This window comes from Aythya marila (genome assembly GCF_965140915.1).
Source record: "Aythya marila genome assembly, chromosome: 20".
NCBI lineage: Eukaryota > Metazoa > Chordata > Aves > Anseriformes > Anatidae > Aythya > Aythya marila.
Window position 1 is genome coordinate 5,749,821 of NC_139061.1, and position 25,953 is coordinate 5,775,773.

Genomic DNA, 25,953 nt, shown 5'->3' on the forward strand with positions numbered 1-25,953 from the left:
TATTTAGGTTTTAAGCAAATTAATGCCCTTGTGCACTTCTCTTTGGAGTGCCTTCCCAGCAACACAGTACCTCTGATTTCACCTGTTGTTCTGCAAGCATTTCTTGCTTTTTTTTATCACCTTTCAAACAACACCTGTACAAGTACACAAGAACATGGTGCTGCAGACTAGCAATGCGCAGCAAGAATACCTGTGAGCCAGCAGACTGAGAACAACTCGTGGAGATAGGCTTCATTTTTAATCTGGCAGCAACATGGTCATGTCCTCCTTTTCAGTGTGACAATACAGGATTTAACCAATCGAGTCCAAAGAAATGAATAAATCATGTATGTGGAGCATTTCACTCCTGCCATGTCCAATGATGCAGCTTAGATACAACAGTGAAAGGAAGCCTCAGCACACGTGGCAGAATGAGGGTATAAACTTCATCATTTGCGGCAATACCAAGAAGAAACAGGAATACAAAACCAGGGAGATGCTAGCTTTCCTTATCCCACTCCTCTCCCCCTGGAAAAATCTGAGAATGCCAAGTTCTGAGTTGCTTTTCACTGTTTTCCCCTAAGACTACTTCCTATACCACCACTGCCCAGTTCTGGCCAGTGCCACCAGCTCAACCTTAGGGCCCCCAAAGCATCTGCCTCTCCCCTTTATGTCTTCTCCATCTCACAAGGAACGCTCCTCCCCAGACCAATCAGAAACTATACATGTAATAGCCAACAGCCTGCAAACATCATAGGAGAGCCATAAAGAGAATTAACAGCCCTCCCTTTCCCTGCCAGACAGCAGCAGCAACCACTCTTACAGCTGGGAAAAAAAAGACACCAGGACACCACTGCAGATAGCTGTTCTGTGTATCTTGCAGTGTAACTGTCAGGACTGTTAAAAATCTGAGAACGGAGCTGGCTACAGATGCTATCTCCCACTGTGCTCTCAGTCTGTTGTAGATGGATACAGAGGGGATTTGCATGTTTGTTCTTGGAACTTGCCTTGTTAATGTTGTTGCAATATTGACACACCATTCGGTTCAAAGCTGTTACTAGCAAGTGAAAATTCAAGCTTTTTATTGAATGTATTTTTTATTCTAAGCTTTTAGAACTAGATATTTAACAACATTAACATCCATTTTTTACATCACATTTCACATGCTCAACTGTGCTATTACTTTAGCTACAGCTGCGTATTGTCTCCGCTTCCCCAGAAATCCTCAGACTGAAGATTTATTGGTCAAACAGGCACTTAAACACACACAAAACTAGAAAATGCAAGTAGATTTTACTAATGAGGCAGACATTTTGCTGCACGCACCTCTCCATCAAAAGCAAGTCCAACTTTAGCAGACACCAATAACATCTTTTGTCTTTGTCTAATTTGGAAGCTGTGTTACAGAGAATTGGGAAACAAGTTAATGTATGCAAAGTTTGCTGGAGCGGCAAGCAACAGAAAGTGCTTGATCTAGTCAGAAACTGTAGAGAGAACAGAAGCTTTGCATTCCAAACAAAGGATTCCCCCAGGAACGAGAGGTATTTGAAGATGTCCAATTCTACATCTGGAATTACAAGCTGAGATTTCTCACAGAGAAATGCAAATCAATTAAGTGAACAGAGAAACATTTTGGGAGGAAAAGGAAAATATTTGGCAGGCAAACACTAAAACGTTGAACAGCTCTGTGAGAGTCATGCCCTATGGACAGGACCAAAAACAGAATTAGTCTATTGTGGAGGTAAACACTAAGGTCACGTACAATTTATTTATTTTTTCCTCATCCCAAACATCTCCCAGACACTTGCTGCCTGGCATCCTTTCTACACACACAGAGTACCAAGCTGGTAAGTCAGTGTGTAAAAATACCCAGGGGGAAGGTTCAATGAAGTGTAAAGTGTTTTTTCAAAAGTGCATAAAAAGTAAACAATGCTCCTTTGGGTTTGTATGTTTACCGTTGGACCCAAAGACACCAGCCATTTTACACCGGCAGTTTTAATGCTCCCAGCTTATGTTGTCTGCCTGGAAACCGAATGGCACCAATAACAAGAGAACCACATCTTTATGCCGATGGCTGTCAGGAGACAGAGCTGCACGAATGTCCTCCCATAGGTGCATTTTGCAGCAGCCAAACAGACAGCAATCAGGTTCTACCCGTCTGGTAAGGAAACGAGACTCTTCAAATGTAGATCACATCCGAGTCATGCTGCTGAACCTAGATGCAAATTAAATAAGAAAAATTAGTTCTACTTTGAATTCCTACAGAAAGCAAAGCCTACTTTGTTTTGGTCTAATTCTTCCTTTCTGTCGAACTAGAGCCTTTTGCAAGATGCCCTGCAAATGGTTTTTCTTCCCTCTTGAAACAAGCCCATTTGCCTCACAACAGTCTAAATACGTTAGTCCTAAAATATTTGTTTCTCTTATTTGCAATAGAAAGAGCTGCTTCCTCAATTGCTGCTACACTAAACTGTTTTCCTTTTAGTTCTAAGTCTACAACCCTCTAGGTTCTGACCTTGCAAGTTGCATGCTAGACACTCTGACTGATCCTGAAAATCGCCAGTTCTGTTCACAGAAAACAGCAAATACATCAGGCTTACTTTATTTGTAGTATCTTGCACAATTAGCGTTGCCTGAAGAAAGCTGATTTCCTTCCATATGTACAGGAGTGCATGATCTTACAGTTCTTCTTGAACACATACTATGTTCTCCATTCCAGTAAAGTTTAAAAAATTGTTTTGTTTTATAAGACCCAGTTCATTATTATTTTAGGATTCTTTGAGAGAAATGACGGAAGAACTGAGATGTAAAAATCTAGGCATTTTTTGATATCTTTATCCCCATCCCTTAAAACCAGAAAGATTGGCACAGTCTGTTTTAAGTTCTCTCAGAGCACATTCTCATTTCCAAGCCTGGCTGATACAAATAAAATTTAACAAATCCTCCTACTGCATATGGGCATCATTTTCATTTACCAAGGCTTAGATCATAAGTGAGAAAAATCAAGTGGCCTCAACAGCCCTGAATGCTGCTCCAGTGCAGGGCCTCCAAACCTGTGGAACAGCCATGCTTTGTGGCCTGTCATTTCAGAGGCTGTGACAGAGCTGGATAAAACCATTCCCTAAAGCCAGCCATTCTTTACTTCTTTGAATTCTAAAGCCTCTAGTCAATATTTGGGAATTTACTTATAAATCTGATTACCTTTATAATCTGTTTTCTGGATCCTGTGCCTACACTATTGGCAACCAAGGAATTTGTTTGAAAAGATGACTTTTCCACTGGCACTGCATGCTGAATTTTGTTGGTACAAGGCCAGCTGCTTGTAGTATTTAATGAGTAAGCAGGGAAAGGTCTTTGAAGATTTATATCCAACGAATCTCCAGTTTCGAAGGTTTTCATCCATGACGGGGTCTTTAAAAGAAAAGAACACATGGAAAATTAATGCCCTCTCCCCATCAACATTCATTAAGCCAGAAAACATCAAATGCATAGCCAGCCAGAGCACACAGGCCATCTTCCTTCATTTTTTCCAAGCCTCCCTTCTCTCTCAAACAGTTTACTTAGGGCCATTTTTTATTATATGTGGAGCAATCTGGAAAAGCAAAGACAGCTCTATTCTTCCCCTGGTTCAGGAAGAACGTTTATGTAAGTAACAAGAAACTTATGACCAAGATCTGAGTTTAGTTCCCCACTGCCTGAAGGGGAAGAAAAAAAAAAAAAGCCAAGACTTTTACAAGAGATTAATAGCAACCACAAAGCACGTGAATGAGAATGTGATGCAAACTATGAGAAACCACATTTAAACGCATTAAGTTACAAGAATTTAGTTTGTTCCATGACAGTAAACCTTACTGTGATTTCATAACCTGCAAAACAAATTATTATTTTTTGTTTATGCTACTGGTATCCTGCCAGGGAATTTTTATTTATTTATTGTCATGACTAGTCCTCTTCTCTGTTAACACTTAAAATATTTTAGTATCAAAGGTCCTACAGAATGTACATTGAATCGAAATACAGCAATTACCTTTGGCATACATATATATATTATTATCATTGTGCCAGAAAAAGTGGCAGGTATTTAGGATACTTACATTTCCTAAGGAGCGATCCAAGGATCCCAGGACTTCAGTCCAATGAGAGTAAAGCCCAGACTGTTTTTCTTCTAGCTTCAAAGCATGAATTTCAGACTTGAGTTCTTTCAGTCGATCTTCAAATTTCTTGCTCTTTTCTAAGTAATCTAGCCTGTAGCCCACACATTAGAGACAAAAAGCTTACTACCATAACATAACTCACAAGTAGGGGTTGAGGGAAGCAAGTGCATAAGGAGAGGAGAGGCAGTTCTTTGCTTCATTTTGCCTTTTTTTTTTTTCTTGTATTGGCAAAATGAAGTCTGGCACATGTCTGCCTGACTCCCTTGCTCCAGTGAGGTGGTTCACTTCCACTCTTCAGCATTCACTAACTTTTTACCAAGAATCAACCTCCACACCAAGAGGAAAAGCCCCTTTGTATGGAAGCAATACCACGCTTTAACACTAGAGGGAAACTTCTGTCCTCTAACAGTACTCCAGCAAAGTTCACGCCTGGCCTACTGGTCTCCAAGACAGGAGGGTTCTGGATCAGTCATGGATTGATGGCACCACAAAACTTTTCCTCTTTGCAAAACAGCTAGTTTTACAAAGACGTAACCTGCACCAGCGCAGTAAAAGGCCTCCATTCATACATACAAGGAGAAGACCATCCTCAGTTGTTAAGAATGTAGCGCTGAGAATTTTTGCTTTCTGTACTTCCCACGATTAATCTCATTTATTTACACCATAAGCATATTGATACCTCTCTCGCTCTATCTCAAAGGAGAGTCTCTTCAGGTCAACATCCTTCAAATCCAGCTTGATGGACCCTTTGTCAAAGTTGGCATCTCTAGTGTCCGTTGGCAAATATTGCGGGTACTTGACCATGTGCTGAAAGAGGCAACACAAGCACTGTCAGTAAGATTTGATTGTTTGATTTTGGTTTTAACTCACCATCTTCTTCAAGAGTGCCCTGCTGAGCCATTTCACAAGCTACCCATGGATTATGAGAAACAGATGCTCTTGAAGACCTTCCCCGCTATTTAAGTGGCCCCAGACGAGTGCCCAAAGTCCACAAGCCACAAATCCAAGTGCAGAAAAGTACCTTAGCTATCTTATTCATTGCAGCAGAGAATGGAAATCCATTCTCAGCAAGACTGAAGCAGAAGAGACTGTGGCACACTGCCTTAGCAACAACTTCTTGCTAGTGACAGCTTCACCTGCTTTGCCTGAAGATACTCACAAGGAATTCACATGCCAGGTTCAGTACAACCACCTCCACAAAGTATTGTCTGAGATGGAACAAAGTCAGTATCAGGCATGAATGCAGGCAAGACCATCTAGGCTTCCCAAATCCTAACATGAGTCCTGTTTTGGCTTTTGTTTGGTTAGAGTTTTTTTGTTGTTGTATTTTTGTTTTGTAATATTTGTCTCACCTTTATCTTCCTGACTCAATGCCCTTAACAAATACAACTTCAATTCCAGCTACACTGTGTTCAGTCACCAGCTAGTCCTATAGGTGTTTGTCTTGCAGCTAGATGTAGACATGCCACGACCTAGCCTGATGAGGCTACAAACATAAAATTAACATATGATTATCTCCCAAGATGAAGCAGTGCCCAGCAGAACAGAAACTTACAGGATAATTAAGCCTGGTTATGTCTAATAGCTTCTGCTTGGCTTTCCGTTCAGCCTCCCTCGCTTCATGCAGATCTTGTTTCAGATGCTCTGCTTCCTTGGCTCTGCAAGACAAATATCACAGCAAATGGCTGAAGATTTCCAGCATAGAGCAACACAGAGATTTCAGAGTTATGCATCTCACTGGTTTCTGGAGAATAAGATCCATTACTCTGAGTGATTCCTCTACCCAAAGACATTTGCAGTAGGATTGTCACATGGAGAACCAGGCACAGCACGACACAGGCTTTGAAGGGCAATCCTGCAGGAACTGACTGAATCAAAGTGTTTTTTCTACTCCTAGTTTCCACGGGTTCAAAAATGACCTATTGATACAGATTCTTCAGGTTGTCAGAGATCCTCCTTGAGACGAGGAGGGGTGCAACATAACTGCTCTTTATTTTGGCAAGCTTTTTGGCAGCATCCTAAAACAAGCAGAAAGCCCTGAACAACCTCTATCAGCACTAGTCTGCTCTGCATCCTCAGGCAGCACAGTGCTATGGAACATGCAAACTCTTACAATGTGGTTTATACTCCACATGAGTTTACCTGGGTTATACTTTTCAAAGATCTGGAAGGGATATGAGACACCATCACTTAGTAATGAGGAAAAGTCTCATAGCCTATAGGGTACACAGGTTGTTAAACTTAGGTAGCTAGGTAACCAGTGCTCTTTTGTTAATGCTATATAGAAGATGTTTCTGCATTCTGGATTTTTAATACTAAACATCTCTACAGCCTTCCATCAGGATCCCTCGTAAACTTTTTGACCCGCATCGCAACCACTGGTAGCAGGTAGAAAAATAAGACATGCAAAGGTATTTTCACTCTGAATTGTTGCTTTGGGAAAAATCCATCCCTACTGCTCTCCTTCCCCTTCTACCCCCCACCCTCCTGCTCTGAGAAAATAAGCATTCTCTCTGCCCAGGCAATCCAGTAGGGGCTACACAGCCCCACTCAAGCAAATCTAACCTCCGGTCAGACTCCTTCACCAGCTTCACTGCTATCAGCTCTGCTTCCCTCATCTTTTGCTCCATCAGGCGTTTCTCCTCCTTGGTTTTCAGAGCTGTTATCTCCAGCCTCTGTCGCTCTTGCTCTGCTTCTGCAGCATTCTGGGCCAGCAGTTTTGCTTCTTCTTCCGCAATCTGAGCTTTCTCTGCCAGCAGCTCTGCCGCTTCCTGGGATCGGAGCTAAGAGAAAAACTTTTTGTAATTGCCCTGTCTAGCATCTACAATTTCACCCTTGCAGTCAGTCAGGAAGAAGATATCTTTCCTGAATAGATCAAGGGATAAATATAGTAATCCCTAAAATAAAAAGTAAACAATTGTAGTCTGGTGTTCCTCCTCTGCTCCAGAATTGCCCAACTTCCTTCCTGCCTCTCACTTTTATACAACAAGGAGACATTTGTTCAGAGCTGGGCAAAGATATCAACCAAAAACTGTCACAAGTTGCCCCCTTCAGTTGCCAATGCCACATGCAACATGCACTAAGCCTTCTTTCTCCCAATTTCAGCTCACAAGGTTACTTTCTCTCTTCTTTGCTTGAAGAAAGTGCTGTGAACACAGGGAGAACGGCTCACAGCAAATTCCAGCATGCCTTCTCCACCACTGACCAGAAACTGTCCAGCCTTGCATAAGCCATAACTTATAGCGCCTCACAGAAGCCGTAAGAGAAAAAGAAAAAAAGCTTCCAAACCAAGAAACCCCTTCAAGTGCAAGAATATTCAGCTTACGTGCTACTCACCAGGGCCTCATTGGCCTGCCTGGCTTCATCTTCCAGCTGGAAGAGACGCCTTTCCAGCTCTTCTTTGGCTCGCTCAGCTTCTTCTCGGAGCTGCTTCTCCCTGGCCAGCCTTTGATTCTCCATCTGGAAAGAGAATGAGAAATACCACATTTGTGGGTTTGCAGCAGGATCTCATCTGGGCCCGAGGCAGCACAGCAAATGAATCTACTGACGAACGGACTGCTCTCTAGCTGGTGAGTTGACATTTAGCAGAGATGTAATGCTGAAGCTACTTGCACTTTAGCAGCACTGAACTCCACTAACTGGCAACACTGGTTATTTCAGGCTGCTGGAAGAACACTTGCATCGATCTGTTACGTACCCCAAATCTTTGTGATCAGCCCTTCAGTTTCACAAACATCACTTACATCCTCAGAAGCCGCATACACACTAGAGCTGTTCCCACACTCAATCCTGCTGCACTTTCTCACCTCCCACACACATATTGATGCAGTGCATGGACAGCGAGGGCACCAGCTGGAATAATAATCAGTGTTTTCAGCAACAGAGGAGCAAAAATAATCTACCTTTTTTCTAGCCTTTTCTTCCCTAGCTTGTGCTTTCATTTGCTGGATTTCTATTGAGTCCACTTTTCTTCTCCTCATAAACAGGTCGTGGTTTCCAATGCACAACTGCAAAATCTGAACAGGAAAAGCAAAGCAAATGAGATTGTGACATAGCTGCACCCCATCCAGAGGGGCAGAAAGAGCCCCACACCAGTCTCACAGGACAGAAGCTAACACTTCTGACTTCAGCACAAGTGCTGGCAGTTGCTTTCCTTCCAAGAAAAGTGACACCAGAGCAGGCTCATCCTCAGGTACGTAACAGTTTAGAAAACATAACAGGATGAGGGGGTTCTCCTTCCATCCTTCATCCCTGTCTGGTTTCAATTGCCTGAAAAAGAACAGGCAGGGGGGCTAGGCTGGGAGTACACAGGAGGCAGCTATGTGGGAATGGTCAGCTGTGGTGGCCCCTCATCCTCAAGGTCATTGAGAAGCGATCCAGCCCCTGCGGCTGTGCTAGGAAGCAGTTAGTGATAATAGAATTAACAAGTTGATTAGGTCCCTCCCTTGTTGCTTCTCCCAGAAAAGGAGAGGCAGCAGCCGATTAAGAATGCACAGCAGCCAGATAAGCAGACGCTGCAGCGGGCTTTGCACTTTTCCATATGCTACACCCTCCCCTTCCAGTAACTGGATTTCCCTTTGTGATTTGGGCCTTCTTTCACATCTCACTTTTCACCCACCATCTCCCCTCCCAACAGGGAGAGGACAAACATATGTACCCTGACTTCCCAGACAGAAGAATCCTATGGAAAACATGTGCTGAAACTCAATGCTCCCTGGCCTCTACATCGGTTTCGCAGACAAACATTTCTCACTCAGGTATCACTCAGTACTGCCAGGCCCGGTTTTAAAGGAGGAAAACAGGACACTTACCAATTTGTTTACTTTTAGCTGAGATGAAAAAAACTTGAAGACTTCTGCTTTTTTGTCAAGAGGTTTAATAGTTAACTGTTCAGACAGAAGATAAAAATAGAGGAAGCAGTGAAAAGGAAGAAAAACAAAGCTGAAACTATTTAATATTAATGCAAACTTTAGTCCATCTCCACTTCTCTCCAGGGAGGCAGTGATTTATGCCACAAATACAGGGAGAGCGATGCAGAAGTGTTTTGCTCACAAGAATCAGAACCAGGGCTGTTCTCTGTTACACAGGTTCCTCATCTGCTCATCTAAAACAGCAGGGCATTTTAGAAGATAAAGCCTCTCACAGCCCCACACCTGGTGCCAGTTTGGATGGTGTTTTTCATAACAATACCACCTGTGCATTGCAAACTACCCTGAGAACGCTGAAGCAAGCCCTGGTTATCAGGAAAACAGAATACATTAAGAATATGACTACTTCTGGAGATTAGTAACGTCAGGGAGATGTCAAACACCTCTCTGAATCCCAATCATTGCAGATGTAAACAAAATGTATTACAAAGGCCTGAAGGATTTTTTCTTCAGACCACGAGATAACAGTACCGAAGCTCCTGCTTTCTCACATTTCCAGTCCTATCTCCCAAGCTGTTTCCAGAGGACATGAAAGGCTTTCATGCTGCCAGGTCAGTACACACTGTTTTACTTCATATGCTGAGCTCAGTTTGGCTGCATAACAAAAAAACAGCTCCATTCTTTAAGATCCTGCTCTCTGTGACTCATGGGTTAGCACTCGATTCCTATAATTCATTCGTAATGCAATGTATAATTTCAGGCCATCTGAGTCATCAAGATCTTAACATCCTACAGCCTGTTTCACCCTGTAGGTAACAGCTGCTTTAATGCATTGCCTTGTGAGGAGCTGAACTGTGAACGTGACACCAAATATACTGGAGCTTTCATACAGGGCTGCCCAATTTCCCAACAATAGGGAGCTAAAGCAGCTTATTCATGGACCAGAGGGGAAGTTTAACGATAAGAAAACAAAACTCTTTGGAGGTAGAACTTTCCTGTATGCTGCCCTGATTGATTTAATGTATTTACAGCTAAGCCTGGACAGCAAATCTCATCCTCAGTGTTTTTCAAATGGTCCAGAGAAAGAAAGGAATAAGCCACGTTGTCCTTTGGCTGACAAATTCCAAGTATGCTGGTACCAATGTGATTTTTCTGGTTTTGTTTTTCTGATTATAGCCTTCCACGTAGCCACATGACTTGAAATAACTCCAAATTTCACCTGCTCCCCAGTGTACTGTATTCAGGTATAAGATGGACTCTGAAATCACAGTGAAATTGTAATGGTAGGGCTGTGCTGAAGACTGAAATCATTCACTGATAAACTAGTAGAATTGAGGCAGAAAAACACGTACATCTCCCTGCATGTCTCCGCTTGCCAGTGTGCTTCAAACCTCATCTATTGGGACAACTTCTGCATGCAAAACTAGCATTAAGTCTTTACAGATCATCTAATTCCTGCTGAGATAACTAAAGTCAGCCGTGATGGCATTCGTAATATCTATCTTTTACAGAGACCAACACTCTTGTTTTGCAAACGACAAGCAGCAGGGAAGGAAACAGAATAGTGGGCTCCACAATTTTAGAGAGCTTAGAGCAGCCCTTGGCTCCTAGGGGAACCAAGATTATGCAGCACATCGGAAAGGCAAGTTTGTTAGGAACTAAAACTGTAACAGAGCTCCCTAGGTTTATTCCCCCTCCCCCAAATTATTTAAACAGAGACCGCTTTCAGCCTGTTCCAAGAATCACAGTCCACACCCTTGCCCATATAAAAAGAACAATATATCAGAGCCATCATACCTCCTTCTCACTATAGGAAATGTTTCTGATAGCACTCCACTCAAATGACTTATTTGGAGAGAACCTGTTATTAATGCTGTAGATATGAATACCTTTGGCATCAACTCCAAGTAAGAGATCTGTATGGTTTTTATTTTGCTTAAAAAAAAAAAAAAAAAAAAAAACAACAACAACAACAACAAAAAAAACACATATCAGTAAGTCCTATTTATAGTAACATAGAACAATTACAGACAAGAACCACAATTACTCTAATAAACGGATATTTGAATTTTTAAGAAAAGGCTGTTCCTACAAAACAGATTAGGACCATTGCTAGCACACCCAGCTGAATAAAGCAGCTCAAATTTCTAGTTTATTTATGCTTCTTCCTATTACATACCCAAGACCTTTGTCAAACGATAGAACATTCATGTTTACTGTTGTATTCACCTACCCAATTAACAGGTAAGTAAACCAAGTCAGGACAATCACTACAGAGCCCACCCACAGCAGAGAAAAGCAGAACCCAGGAGTCCCAGCTCCAAGCCCCCTACACGATTTTTAAAACGACACTACCATCAAATACAGCAATAGCAAATTGCTAAAATAAAGTACTTACAGCAATGGGAAAATAATTGACACCATACATTTCCAAGTCTTGGGCAATTTTCAGGTAGTTCATCTCAGCTTCATCCCTAAAGAATAAGACCGATTACAGCAGGTGACTCCTATACAATCTTTCTGTCCTGACAGTGTATTTCCCAGTTCAAAAAGAATGCGCATTCTGGTCCTTTGTGCTTTCATTAATTTTACTGTCTTACCCTTAACAGAAAAAGGATGATAAAAAAAAAAATCTCTACAGAAGACAAAGCTGTATCCGTTTTTATTTGAGTCAGGTATAGTGCAATCTTTATTAAAATTCAAGTCCAGCCTTATCCTTGTATGTTAGTTTTGCCACTCCATTATCACCTCTTGGAGATCTACTCTACCACTGTTTTCCATAACATGAGGATATTCCCTTCAGGAAGAGAGTTCGTTGAGAATGAGTGCTTTGGGCATAGTCCAAAGAAAAGTAAGTCTCTCCACCCATCGTTGTCTTCCCTCCAAACTGAGGCATCGAGTCTTGAGGAAAATATTCAGGAAAGACAGTGCTAAGAAGCATTTAGAACAGCCAAAGAAAAATTGAACTGAAGTATTAGGAATGGCTGCCTCTGGGTGCCAGCAGCTCCTACCTCACATTTAATTGAACTTCCAGGCATGCTGAATGTGTTAGAAGTAGCTGAACACCCACATGGAACCACACCAAAATTTGGTCCTGGAACTGCGATGCAATGTCTATACCACTTTGGTACCTTACTAAGTATGCGGACACCTTTTTGAACCGTGCTTTTAACAAGGTATAAAATATCAGATTTTAAACATGTTAGGTTGTGAAGCCCAGCAAGAGCCTTCAACTTCCCTGTTTACTTCAAACCAAGTCCAGTTTACAAGCACTCAGTGCCCTACACAAGATACTTTTTACCCTGGGTGAATGGATGTTTTATCCCTTAGTAATAAACAAACCTAGCAGCGTAGCTTGGAACCCAGGATCTCTTTGCTCACTTACAAAATCCAAATTTCAATAAAGACAGCAAATAACTAGTTACTGAAACGTACAGGATTTCCAAAGAATGAAATTATTTCATACCTAGCAATACCCCTGTGCTCAGCATACCAAGCCGTAATCTTTTCTTCCCACATCTCTGCTGTCAACTGATACTGCCTGAGGACCTAGAGAGAAAGGAAGAAGTCTGTTTCCCTTTGAAGATACAAATACGTGTGCTTCCTCTCCCAGCAATGTGAATGCAACCATGCAGTTCACAGCTTGGTCATTTCAGCAAGTTCAAGGCTAACACAATCAGTATCTAATGCTCTGGTTAGTCCCAAAGCAGTACCAGCTCTTCATCAAAGCACAGATTCAAAAGTTTGGTTTTATACAGAATAAAAACTTACCCGTTTGGGTAGAAGTTCATCATGGGCTAGGAAGCCTGGCTCATGAAAGTTTGGGTCGTAGTCACCATACTGTCCCAAGGAAGAAAAAAAGAGATTTCAGCTTGTTGGATGCAGAAAGCTGAAGAACTTTCTGGCTGCAGTTTGATGCAACTGCTCGAGACAGATGTTGTTTTGGTTCTCCCATATACAGTGTAAGGGTAATAAAACAGGCTCCCCTCATCTGAACCATCTGTGGAAGTCAGTTCCAGACTTTGTGCTATACATGTGGTTCCAGTGCACCCCCTAATGTGGCCTGTAACCTTACGCTTCAGCCCTAGGCTGCACCTCTTGGTAACTGAAGATGTAAAGGGATCTGCTGTGACTTCACACCCTTCTCTGAACTACGGAATATGTTGTGGAGTGTAAGCTCACTTCCTCCTACTGTATGTAGGCTGGGCTGCTGCAGAGGGCCAGCTCTGCTAATTTGTGTTCCCCTCCTGCCATTTTATGAGCTGGGCTCTTGGTGGCATGAAGGTAACTATGTTGTGAAAGCTGCTAAAGAATATCACACCATTGTAAGCTCATGGTATCAGCACCTCTGTATCCTTGGACACTTTAATAGCAGGAAATAATTCCAATTCGGAGAAAAAATTACATTAAAATGCTACGTCAAAAGAAATCCTCTAAATTGTGAAAGCATAGTATAAAACAGCAAACTAATTTCTTCCTCAAATCCTTGTAATGGCATCTAATGCTTATTTTTCCAGCTGCACCTGTGCTTCCCAGCATGACCTATTTTAATAGCAAAGTTTAACACTTGTGTTTTACATACCACCCTGTATATGTGTTTGTTAAAAATAAATAAGAGCACTGCTATGCACAGACCTTGGCCTGAACAGCATAAGAAGCCAGTAAAACTGTTGCCTCTGGAGAGCAATAGATTTCTTCATCCAGTATCTGTTTCTTAACCTAAATCAGAAGAAAAAGGGAACAAGTTGAAGAAGCTCATACTCAAGACTTATGTCAGGCCTGAAATTAAATTAGACATGCCTGGACTATAACTTGGCACCAACCATCACAAGTTAACAGCAGCAACAAAGAGGCATTCAGAAACACAAGAAACCATAACATTACATTTAATGAAAATAACTTTTGGAGGTTAAAGTGTTTTAATTCTAAGTTCATAGAAGTGCCAGACAGCTATCTCCCCACATTTATATAGGGAGTCCTGTGAAAGAATCTGCTACAGAACACATTTATTATCTGCACTTCATTCCTTTTAGATTTTTTTTAATTTTTACTTCCTGCTTATGATACAGTTAGTTCTTCCTAAAGTTTGTACAGCACCATGAATAAATTAGTAAGTGCATTTTATCAGACGCTATCAAAAAACTACGGAACTACTGCAAGCACTTTCCTGAAATTTTTCTGCTAATGCCCCTTGCAGAGATTAGAGGTCTCATAGGGAAGGTATCTTTACTTCAGTCTAGCAGTACAAAATGACCTTTATTTCGTGGCTTCTATAGGATGCCAAAAAGCTAAAACCTGCCTGTAAATTATAGTCCTAGAAATAAGCATGAGAGCTGATGACGTATTTTAATTTCAGAAAGACAATTCAATGAAAACATAATCAACTGTTGTATTTTCAATCACATTATTCAGCTTGGAATGACAGAAAAAGGCCTCTTCCATAAACCAGTGGAAAATTGTTAATATTGGTTCATTGGGCTTTTTATTATTCTTCCTTCATACAAACAGAATTAAGGACCTTTCTCACACTCCCTTTTATTACCGCCTCATTTCCCTGAATGAAGCTGTACCATTTTTACCTTCAGCATTGAATAAGAGCAGGTGTGCTCCTTAGCTATTGCAAATCATCGTAACTTCTTTGTATTCAGTCATACTAAATGTGCTACACCAAACAATCATTTGACCTGCCATCTAAAATAGCACTAAAGAGCTACACAACCACAACAAGAAAGATGTTTAGCTAGAAAAAACATTAGCTTTACAACATGTAACATATCCGAATTTTAGGTCAGGACAAACCTCTGGAGGTCACCTACTCAAAGCAAGTCCAACTAGACCAGATTGCTCAGGGATCTGTCCAGCTGCCTTTTGAATGTTGTCAAGGACAGAGATATTATACTAAAACCAGTAATAGAATCTTTAAAAGCTTTCCAGAAGAATGAAGGGCACCTCACAAAGAGAAACTGCCTAATAGAGCATTAGATTTATTCAGTTACAATGGTCTAAGTACAACAATAACATAGTGGCTTAAAAATAAAAGCATAGTAGAAATGGTAAAGAGTCTTTTAGCATTCTTTTCATTTTAGTACTCCATGGTGCTAGCATGATCAGAGGTGTAATAGCTTGTAAGACGTTGCTCGATTTTAAATATGTTGGGCAACTTTTACCTGGAAACCTGAAGGGGGAAGAATAAATTAATCTTCCCAAATCTTCCTCTCAGGTGTAATGTATTTAGCCTACTAACAAGCACAAGATAAGAAAATTTTACATAATTCACAGTCTTAAGCATTTCCAAAAAGAAAAATTACTTGAGATAATGCTTGAGCTGCCTTTACAAAGACACTTAGAACTGTAGGTGCTGTGAACTGAAATGAACCATCAAGAAAGTTTTTCTTTCGAATTTAGTCTCGGGTGAGCACAATATATAACCTGAGTTATAGTACAGGGAAAATTCTTTCTAAGCTGTTAAAATGGAAAGAATGAAAAGACTTTTCTTCCAAATTGGAAAGCTCTGGCTTTCATACTCCTTGGTGCAAATAATACATTTCAGAATTGAGAACAACGTGAGATAAATCTCCTATAAGTGTCTGTGTGGGTTTTTTTTTTTGATCATTTCTATAAAGTAGTATAACAAAACATCCTTGTAAAAGGAGTAAGTTATCTAATCGTTAAACAGAAAATGTAGCTTTAGTCATTGATGTTTATTCACACATTTAGCAAAAAGACATTATGCCACATTAACATCTAAGTCTGAATAGTGAGTAGAACTGAAATCTGTAAGCATCCAGATGTCTGTACATGTTTTTCCTATTGGCATCCAGGTGTGATCTTAAGTTCTTATAGCCAGGAAACTTTGCAAGTCCAAATTTGTTTCTGTCTTGTTTTTCTACTTTGGAATGAGAAGAATTTGCTAATTGCATATCTGCTAGTCAAGGCAGGTTCAAGGAGAAAATGTGAAAAGAAATCAGGATTAAAAGAGTAGGAAGAGTTCTGCCCCCCTCACTCCTTTCCAAACTTAGCTTAAGAAGCAAATTTCCAAACGGTTAGGGGTTCTGGTAAAATTATAGTTAGCTTGTTAACCTTTGGAATAACAGCATTTTCCCATTCCTTCATTAGCACATCCTCCTCAGGGAACCTGTGTATTTACTGTGTTTATTTACAGATGCAGACTGATTTTATTCCATAAGCCAACCTACTTGCACAGACACATCCTACTGAAAGCTACTGAATAAAGCAACACAGTGGAGCCTGTAACATTCAGAAGATTCCACAGCTACTCAGGAGAGAAGATGGATGGCAAAGATGTTGGAAAATACAGCTGACCACCAAGTGACCATCCCAAAAACTCAATGCTCATATAGCTACTGTTACAGCTATAGCCTATTGCTGCAGCTGTCTCTATGCTGCTTTAGTCCTGTTGAAACTTGTTAGATAAGCAAACCTGTGTATTTCAGGATGGATATCAAATTGTGATCTTTTCCCCTACAATCCAAAAATAAGATCTAAAAAGGACAGGTTAGGTAGTTCTTGTTTTCTAGTGATTATGCCTTCTACAGTCTTACACAACAAGATCTTCCAGTAACCACCTGGACTATTTTTAGAAGCTTGGGAGTTTTAGTTTTAGGGGTAGATTGCAGTCATGGGTCTTGTTCCATCTGCAGCTGGTATCAGTGAAAAAAAACTTACTGTCCCCAAGTGCTTATCACCATTCCTTTCCTCTTCTTCACCTTCACGACTGCCACCATAATTGCTGTGTAGTCACTCCCTCGCACAGTTCATACACCTAATAACAGGTCTCTTCTAATCCTTCTCGTTTTGAAAGAACCAGGTTAAGGAATGGTTACTCAAGAGCACCAGCAGCTCTAAGAGAAGATGACAAGGAGCTTTTGAGACTCTTCAGTTTAGCTGCAGCCAGAGCAGACCAGGTGACACAGTCCTCAAGATGACTCTTGAAGCTGATAAAAACGGGGACTTCACTCTATACTTCTCACCCCTGAACAGTTAGGGCAGGAACCTTAAGAAATTAATTCCCAGACCAACAACTTTAGGCAGTGCTCCAAAAGGGCAGGAAGCATGGTAAAATGTGCACTGTGGTTACCCTTAAGTGGTATATGGATGGCTTAAAATCTAACATAAGAAGAACCTTCACAGAGTTCAGAAAACAGAATACTTGTAACAGATAAATGCAGAAGCTGGTCAGGATGCCCTAATTATGCTGGGGAAAAAAGCCCTGGTGTCTGCATGGCAGCAGAAATAAACGAACAAATAAATCTAAGATTACTTGTCCTCTGAGTGTGAAAATATCAGGACCAGTTATGAAAGCACCTCTGAGAGTGGCTATGGAGAAGCTGCTAAATCAGAAATACAACATGGGAACAGGCAGACTTGGCTCAAAAAGTTCCAACCCATATGGAGTTTCTTCCCAAAATTAAAAATTGAGTATGACCAACACTGCTACCTCTTCTCCCCGATTCACACTCTAAACCTCAGTAAAAGTGGGAAGCTTTCTAAGGTCTACACACACTTCAAAGTTAAAGGGTCACTAATTTGTAACTGATGTACTTTTCCTTGCCCCACCTCAAAGAGTATCAATCCCTGGGTATAGAATTCACATCTCCAAAATGTTTGGTTTTGCAGCCTTCCTTCTACCATTAGCTTCAACTATAAAGTTCTTCAAGCAGTGCCACCCTTGCACGTTTTTTGTTGTGTTTTTGTTTTCTTTAGGCCACTGACTACAAGGAGTAAAGCAAGTCTGGAATATTCAGGTGCAAAATTACCACTGGAGCTGCTAGGTGTAAAAATCATTTTACATGAAACTACAGGTCCCAGTAATGGAACTCCCATTCCTAGGACAAGCAGTACGAGAAGCCATCATGAGAACAAAAGCCTGCAGAAGGCATACATTCAACTTATCATCATACAAAACCACAGTAGCCAGGAGAGATGTTTGTATTTTATAAAAAATATTTACATAGACAATGATATGGCTGAAGCCAGCAGAGTCATTCTGAGACTAACAACAGCCAACAAGATCAAAGACATTATAAGGGGACTGGGGTGAACACAGAAGGAATTAATGGTTTAAGAAATGTTCCTGACCTGAAGGAAGAATAAATGCTGGGTAATTTCCTGTAACAGTTCCTCTTCTACCTTCTCGGGGTAGAATTTAGCCAAAAAATGAAAGCTAATGGGATCTTCTTTGGGGATTTCTTGATCTAAAACCTGCTTAAAGATAAAACGAAAATCAGCAGTAAAAATGGTACAGAAATGTCTCAAACTATTATTCCAGAGGAAAATCAGAAGGCAGCTAATAATCCAGTTAAGGCAGCATTTCCATGTTCTAGAAGGAAGGGCAATGCTGAGCTTTAATGTATTGACAATAAATGCATATAGTGGTGATTATATGAATATGTGCATATATTATATATTATGAAGAAGTGCATATAGTGGTAACACTTCAGACAAAACCTTAAACAAGAAGATTGCATAACACAATGAAATTCAATTCTAAAAAAAAATGATATAATCTAGAATTATGGGTTGTCATTTAACACGTTCCTTTAGCTCCTGAGCTTAAAGAAAAAGTAAGTCATTTAGGAGCTGAAGATTGCAGGTTACTATTTTTGTTTTCTGTACCTTTTTGTCCATCTTTAACCAGGTGCACATTCCCTTCATTGTATACTGCAAACCAAAGAACCAGGTCTCCCTTAAACCAAGTGCTCGGCACACCAAGTCAAACAAGTCCTTTCCCTTCCACTTCATCTAGAAAAGAAAAAGAAAATAATACAAAACATATTTATCCTGACTGAACTTGCCGCATTTTTGGCGAGCAAACCAGGTTACCATTTGCCTTTCCCCTACAAACTATTATTTCACCTTTAGCTTGACAAAGAAACATGCCTACTGCTGCCTACAGCAAAGGTACATGAGCTGTAATGTTCTACTTCCTCTTCCTTTCCTCCAAAGATTCAAAGCTGCAGGCATTTAATCACAGCATCAAGCACTTTATGAGCAGAGGGAATGAGGATTGTACTACTGATCTCCTAGGACCCAGCAAAGCTTTATTAATATTTGTAAAAATCTTATTCAACAGTTTACACAAATTAAAGAGTCTTGAGAGAAGGCCAGGGGGAAATCAAAGGAGTGTCAAGGCACAGAGTAGAAATGCCAAACAATCAAAGCAAATCCATCTTTCACATACCTCAGCTATTTCAGTGGCAACAAGCCAAGCCTTTATGCTACTCTGATTTAAATGAGCAGGAGTCTGTCTTCTTGGAGTAGGATTTAGTGCGCAGTATAGTCGGGATCTTTTTTTTATACAGTAAAAAAAAAAAAGTAATCTAATCTCATTTACTAGTCTAGCTCCATAGAGAACAGAAACTTTGATTAAAGGTCCCAAAATTCACACACACATGATGTCTCATTTTTCACTGAAGAGGCTGCACATCTGTTTCTTCTGTTTGGCTACATATTAAAAGATGATTTTGTCTCATTGCAGGGTCAGCCACTAAACTCAATGGCAAAAAAAATAAAATAAAATAAATAAAATAAATAAAATAAAACACTTCGGGGCATTATTTGGATGGAAAGCAGGATATCCACCCAGAAAAAAAGCAGTACTGGGGGAGAGAGAGTGATAGCAAAGGAAAGAATATATCAAGCTGGATTTGCTAACAGGATTCTGAGCTCTGAACCAAATTTTCCAAATTCTATTTTCACAACCCTGCTTGCAATTACTTTAGATCTGTAAGTTACAGAAGTCCAGTGCTTTTGACTAGTATATTGTCTCTGAGGGATCAAGTAAATGAAATATTAAATGCCCCACAACAGTCATCTCTCTCATTAAAATTGCTATCCTAGTGGACCTTAGTTTTCCAGCTTGCCTTCTCAAAGTAATTGCGCTTTTTTTTTTTTTTTTTTGCTTTTGTTGGATGATTAGGAATTAATCAGGCACAGTTCTGTCTCCTCAACAGTGCAGCCCAATTCATTTATCAATCGATCGCTTGCTATATATGTATTCTTCCACATTTTTCTGCAGTCTATCCAATATACTAGAGAGCCATAATAAGAGTCATAATAGAAGAAAAGCTAACTTTTACATTTGATCATTTTTCTCTCGTACCCAGATAAGATGTAAGCCAGCCATTACAGATAAAGAAAGAAACTGGAGTTTACAGATGGCGAATCACATTTGAAGAGAATTTCCCAGATCAACAAACGTGGAGCACCATTTTATACGTTAGTGTATAAGCAACATCTTAGGACCAGCTCTGACCAGACTTGTTTCTCCAGGCCTGCGTCTTAAAGAACCTTGTCACATTCAAAAAATGTGGCTTTTAAATGCTAGCTATGGCTTTTCAGAGAATTTTCAAGGGTACATCTTGCTAATATAAAGGGCAATCTCCAACTTTCCAGCATTTTTCTGAGAGCTCTTACCTCACAGCTGAATTCCATTTCAGCATCCACTGTTATAATTTTGACTTTAAATGTCTTTGGTTGTTTCTTCTTCAGGCCTCGGATAGACATATTTTTTAGTTTATGAGGACAGCCACACCTGAAATCAAACATAGCTGCATTTAGGGCTAGGAATTCAGTAATTTTCTTGGCTATATTTCAAAGTAGGATGAGTTCAAACTTGCAGAATAAAGTCAGCCTTAAATACAAGCAGTCTCTGGATGTTTGTGTCCAAGAAGATGCTCAAAGCCATAATTGTGTCAAAACAAAAAAAAATTTAGTTTGACCTGGGGATTTACTCCCTAAAAATTGCTCTAAAATACTGTTCTTGTCTTTCCCTGAGACCTGGGCAAATACTACCTTCCTACAGTACTAGAAACAACCTCATTCAGACCTTACACTGCAAGATCTAGGGGACTGCTTCTCACTACAGCTGAGGACATCTAGGGAACCTCCAGTCCAGCCCTCATGCTCCATACAATCACCTGTGTCCAGGCAATTCAGTGCTCTCTTGCAGTGAAACTCTGCAATGGATGAATACTCAGTTTCACCAAAAGCAGAACATGACTAATGTCAGCAAATTAGACATTCCTCATCACTTTTATACATCCAAACAAAATTCTCTTCCTCAAAGGTCCCTGCTGTATGTACTGCTGTGTCAGTACTCTAAATGCATCAGCGGAAGCACTGCGTGTAAAAGAGCCATATCACACAAAAACTTACTATATCAAACCCAACTCAATACTTTTCCATCAGTTGTCTCCTTGAGAAACCATCCTATCAAGTTTCTTGACATCACAAAATCTTAGCTCCCTGAAATTATACAAATGCCAGAAATATATCCAGTGAAATGAAGCTGAATCTGCCCATTTCTTTTAGACATATAAACACACAATGATGAAAGCTACTTAGAGCATCATTTTTTTCCAGTGCTTCTTCTTCTGAGGTGAAATTAATACAGTTTTGCAGAAGCCTACAGAAAATTTCTTCACAAATTTTATATTCTGAATGCACTTGACTGCATGCCATCAAAAAAAAAAAAAAAAAAAGACACGTGTTATTTCCGTTGTCATGAGGATTTTGTTTATATCAGCCAAGCCAAACGTTGGAAGTTGGGGTTAAATGGTAGTGTGAATCCACACTCTGCAGCACAAATCAGCCTGTAATTTTTTCTTCTTGTATTTACTTTATAAAATTAACAGCTCAGTCTTGCACAACCCAGTTAGAATCTGTGAACTATATAGGTCAAGAAGAGGCAGAGGTATTATTGGTTTCCTACAATGTAAGACTATTACAGGGTGGCAGACTTCCAACCTCTTCCTAAGCAATTCCAAAATAAAGTTCTAGTTCAAACTGAAAAGTATTTGTCTGTACCTTCCAGTATTTTATAAAATATCTTGTCTCTTTCTTCTCTTCTGCTAAGCTTTTAATCGGCTTACAAATACATTGGTCATTTTCCACTTACTTTACTTGTGCCCCTCATCCAAGAATTTCAGATGGCTAAATAGGAGGTAAAATATATACAGAAGTTTTTCTTTTTGACTTGTAAGGAAGCTGAGGCAGAGAACAGATAAATCAGGTGCCAAATCACATGGACATCAGCCAGACTTGAACAAGTACTTGTGGCAACTCAGAGTGGGGAAAAGAAGCTCAGGAGAAAATTCATCTTTCCGACACCACTGAGACCAGCTGAGGTGTTCTCTCCCTCCAGTTGGGGCTGATAAAGCTTCTGCTGAAGTCTTGTGTCCAGTTTGAGGCAACACACTTCAAGATAGATGATGGGATGACTGGAGAGAATCCAAAGCAGAGCACCAAGGGCTAGAAAATAATCTGTAGTAAAACGAAAGTACTGGTTAGTACAGAGAAGGGACAAGTGTAATGAGATATGATAATGCCTGCTGTACATGACCACAGTGGTTAGGACAAGGAATAATGGGCTTAATTAAATTGCAGCAAGTCACACACTGAGAAAAAAATCACTAACCAGAATACTATAATGCTGGAAAAGTATGGAAGTTCTGTCTTTCTGAACAAGTTAGATAAACTTCTGCCTGCAACAGCATGACAGTATGTGCCCCCACCTCAAGACACATCCCTAAAGCACTTTTCCTGATTAGTCCTCCTGCTGGTGCCTGCCAACAGTGCTAGAAGAGGACAGCTCAAACTGCAAAGAATTAGGGTAAACTGGTGAGTGTCAGGGATCTTAACACATGGGAGGCATATCCAAAGAAAAACCAAATCCCTTCACCCTCGGGGTATCCCCCTTATCCTGGGGGAATACTTTTATTTAGAGGAGTGCAAAGCAGATCTCACCACTGAGTGCATTTCCTCTAATTTAGGCAACATCTCAGTGCACAGTGCTGAGCAGAACACAGGTCCTGTTTAGCATACAAAGGTGTTTTCAATTAAAGGGAAAGGAATGCTTAAAAACCACAAAATCACCATAGTAGTATGGTGTAATACGACCACAGTAATATCGACAGGGAGAGCACCATGTGAAGGCATCCAAACCAGCAGTAATTACACCAGTAATTTTTTGATCCCTAATCTGCAAGCTGCAGCAGAGCTAACAGCAAAGTTATGTTTTAACCTGTTACATTCCAAAGCTCTTCCATGCTCATTTTTCTTCAAAACCAGAGAATTACTGTAAATATTTTTACCATGGGATATAGCAGTTAGAGCACTAGAACTACGAACCACTATGGAGTACTGGGCACAAACCCTTCTTAAATTAGCTCTAGAAGAAACATCAGTGGCTGCAGACAAAAAGAGAAAAAACTTCATAATTCATTTTTAACGTGTAATTTGAATCAGCCAATTCAGTTAAATAGGAACTTGGAGTTTGGGCCAGTACAGAACATTCTCAAAGAGTTTCATATGGAAAATGCTGAACAGATAAAATAGAACTATTTCAGAAGAATGTACTAATTTTCTCAAAATATGACAAAAACACCAGAGCCCTTCATTCTGACTTTGAAGTTATTTCTTTTTTTTCTTATATAACCTGGTTGAAATGACAATATAATTTGTTCAACATTTCCAATAGCATTTTTTTCCCTTTCCAGAATTTTTATTCCATGGAAAAGTACATTCTGACTCACAGTGAAAAGACATTTTTGAATATCAAATTTTCCCAAGAAATGTAAACGGCATTTTAATCAATAGTACTGGTAAAGAAATAGGAAAGGTTTTCACACCAGATAGGTTAAAAGAACATCAGATACTGACAACATAAGCAAAAGCACTTAACAGTGAAGTTTTTGGAAAAAACTTTTTCATATAAATCTTGCCAAATAAGGCAATCTGGGTTTGCAATCTTTTGTTTAAATGCAGAAGAGATACACTCTCTAGATACTTGCTAATAACAACGTTTAGCTGTGAATCATGTGCAGCTTGTTTCAAGGCAATTTCTGTCAGCGAGCTCCAGTGATTTATTTCTGCAGTTGCCAGAGGCATCAAAGCTCAGGAGTCAGAAGCAGCAAAATGGAATAGATTAGAGCATGTCATAACCTTACCAAATACCATATTAATCCAAAAGAGGGCAGGGTGATAACTTTCCAGCCCAGCCAGAATGTGGGAACACATAGTTCAGAAACCGTGAATGTCCACAGCTTTTCTTGCACCTTATGAAAACTAACAGAAAGATGATAAAAAACTTTGCTTGATGAGGGGACCAGGAACAGTGATGAGGAATATAATTGGCAGGATCTAAACGGTCCAGATGCTGCCTTTTAGCATGTTCAAGAGGAAAGAACTGACATCCACCAGCTCTAACTGGGTTATAATCTTCCCCATTCTTGACCATAAGAAACCAGCACCTGAGCAAAACGTGGGGGAAGGAAGCTGGGAACAACAAGCAATAGCAAGAATAACTGGCAAGGCGACTCTTGCAATGACTGATGCTTATCTCTATCACTACACTAGATGGGCTGTCGTGCTCAACAACTACACTACACAATTTGTCAAAATGGGAAATAACCCACCCAATAGATACCACTTCCAGCATTTCCCAAAACGTACAAAGCAAATGAAACCACCACCCCTCCAAAAGTTCAATAAATTCCAGAATTCAGTACGTTACAGAGACAGACGCTGAGCAATACCTCAATGAGCAAGCTGTAATTAACCTTGCCAAGAGTGAGAGTACTATTCACTTTCAGTTTGGCATTTCCAAGGTAAATGGACGGTTCGCAGTGCTCTCCACAGGATATAAAGATTTCCCTTCACACAGGGCTTGCTCCCAGTGACTGTGCCTGAGGTGTTACCATCCGATCACACTTTGGACAGTCAAACATCTGTTTTCACTGACACAAACACAAAAAGTCAGCATCACTTTTAAGGTGAGACCTCTCATCTATGTACAGGCTAAGAATAAATGGAAACTGTTAGACCCTGCTTTAAAAAGCAGTCTTTCCTCCCAGGTTAAGGTCCAGCACATTGCCCAGGGGCAGCACACGTGCCTTTGCTCGCAAAGTCCTTACAAGCCTGAAACGTAAAACCCTAGGGAGTGCAGTGGGGTTTAAAGACGCAAGGTTCAGGAAGCACTTTAAGAGACACCACCAGAAGATGCTTGATGCATCAAGTGCAAAAGCACATTACCACGGATACTACTACACACTGAAAGTCTCTTGTCATTGCCAAAACATTTACTGCAACTCTTAGCTGTAAATTCCCCCGGCTCATTAGGTTTCTCCCAGTTCCTGAATTTCTACACTTAAGCTCAGGAATTAATGCAAGCAAACTGAGCACAGACAGTAAAGGAAAAGCGCTGTGGGCTTTTTACAGCTGTTGACTCACTCCTGAGTGTGTTCCTTGTCCTACCTATGAAACAATTTAAGCAAAGAATTCACCCTGTTTTAAAATGGGTCAGTGATACAAATGTTGTTCTTACCTCTCAATCAAAAAGAAGTTATCTAAAGTCACCGGTTGAAATCAGAGTTACTTCACAGATCATTTTCTGAACGAAGATAAGAAGACAAAAAAATCTTTTTAATCCAAAATCCCTTATTTTTCAGCAGACATCAATGTCCAGCCCTCGCACGTTCTGCCACGGAAAATAAAATCCAAGAACAACTTTTATAGTTGATCTCCTTCCCTTTGTTCCCCATGAACTGCAGCATGTTAGCGCCCTCTGAAAAATCAAAGAATCGCTTTCCCAGGTGATATGAAGGGCTCTTAACCATTTCCTGCCTGTGCCAGCAAGACTCCTCCCAACTTCTCTCCACTGCAATTCAAGCAGCAAAGTAAATTAGGAGAATTTACTGAATCTTATCTTGGGTATCTGTAAGGACTGATAGCGAACTTGCAGACTTCTTTAACAGTGTTTGATCGAATTATTTCAACAGTGTCTGCAGCTGTACGAACAGCCTGGGCTGCCCATGCCCAGCCACCTTAAGGAGGGAAGCTGCAGCGTTGTCCTAGCAGGTAGGTGTCATTCCCTGCCTGCCCCTTCCTGTGTGGGACAATAAAGCCTGAACAGAACAAGCCTGGAAAGGTGGGCA

At 40.4% G+C, this 25,953-nt stretch overlaps 1 protein-coding gene across 3 annotated transcripts; it reads right to left on the bottom strand.

Annotated features, from left to right (window-relative positions):
- Positions 1-1,209: 1,209 nt before the first annotated feature.
- On the bottom strand, positions 1,210-25,513 carry LOC309885796 (merlin-like). Of its 3 annotated transcripts, none has more exons than XM_082776097.1 (19): positions 25,344-25,513; positions 21,918-22,282; positions 20,435-20,552; positions 18,635-18,760; positions 18,098-18,220; positions 13,634-13,717; positions 12,770-12,838; positions 12,465-12,547; positions 11,397-11,472; positions 10,796-10,933; positions 8,942-9,016; positions 8,033-8,146; positions 7,467-7,589; positions 6,696-6,913; positions 5,686-5,788; positions 4,810-4,937; positions 4,071-4,221; positions 3,178-3,387; positions 1,210-2,194 (listed from the first exon to the last, which is right to left on the bottom strand). In XM_082776097.1, exons 3-19 carry the CDS (start codon positions 20,522-20,524, stop codon positions 2,159-2,161), a joined length of 1,947 nt encoding a protein of 648 aa, XP_082632223.1. In that variant the 5' UTR covers positions 20,525-20,552; positions 21,918-22,282; positions 25,344-25,513; the 3' UTR covers positions 1,210-2,158. The 3 variants fall into 3 exon arrangements, with proteins under 3 accessions (XP_082632223.1, XP_082632221.1, XP_082632222.1); XM_082776095.1 differs by having other exon boundaries at positions 18,098-18,223; XM_082776096.1 differs by having other exon boundaries at positions 18,098-18,223; positions 21,176-22,282.
- Between the last annotated feature and the right edge of the window lie 440 nt (positions 25,514-25,953).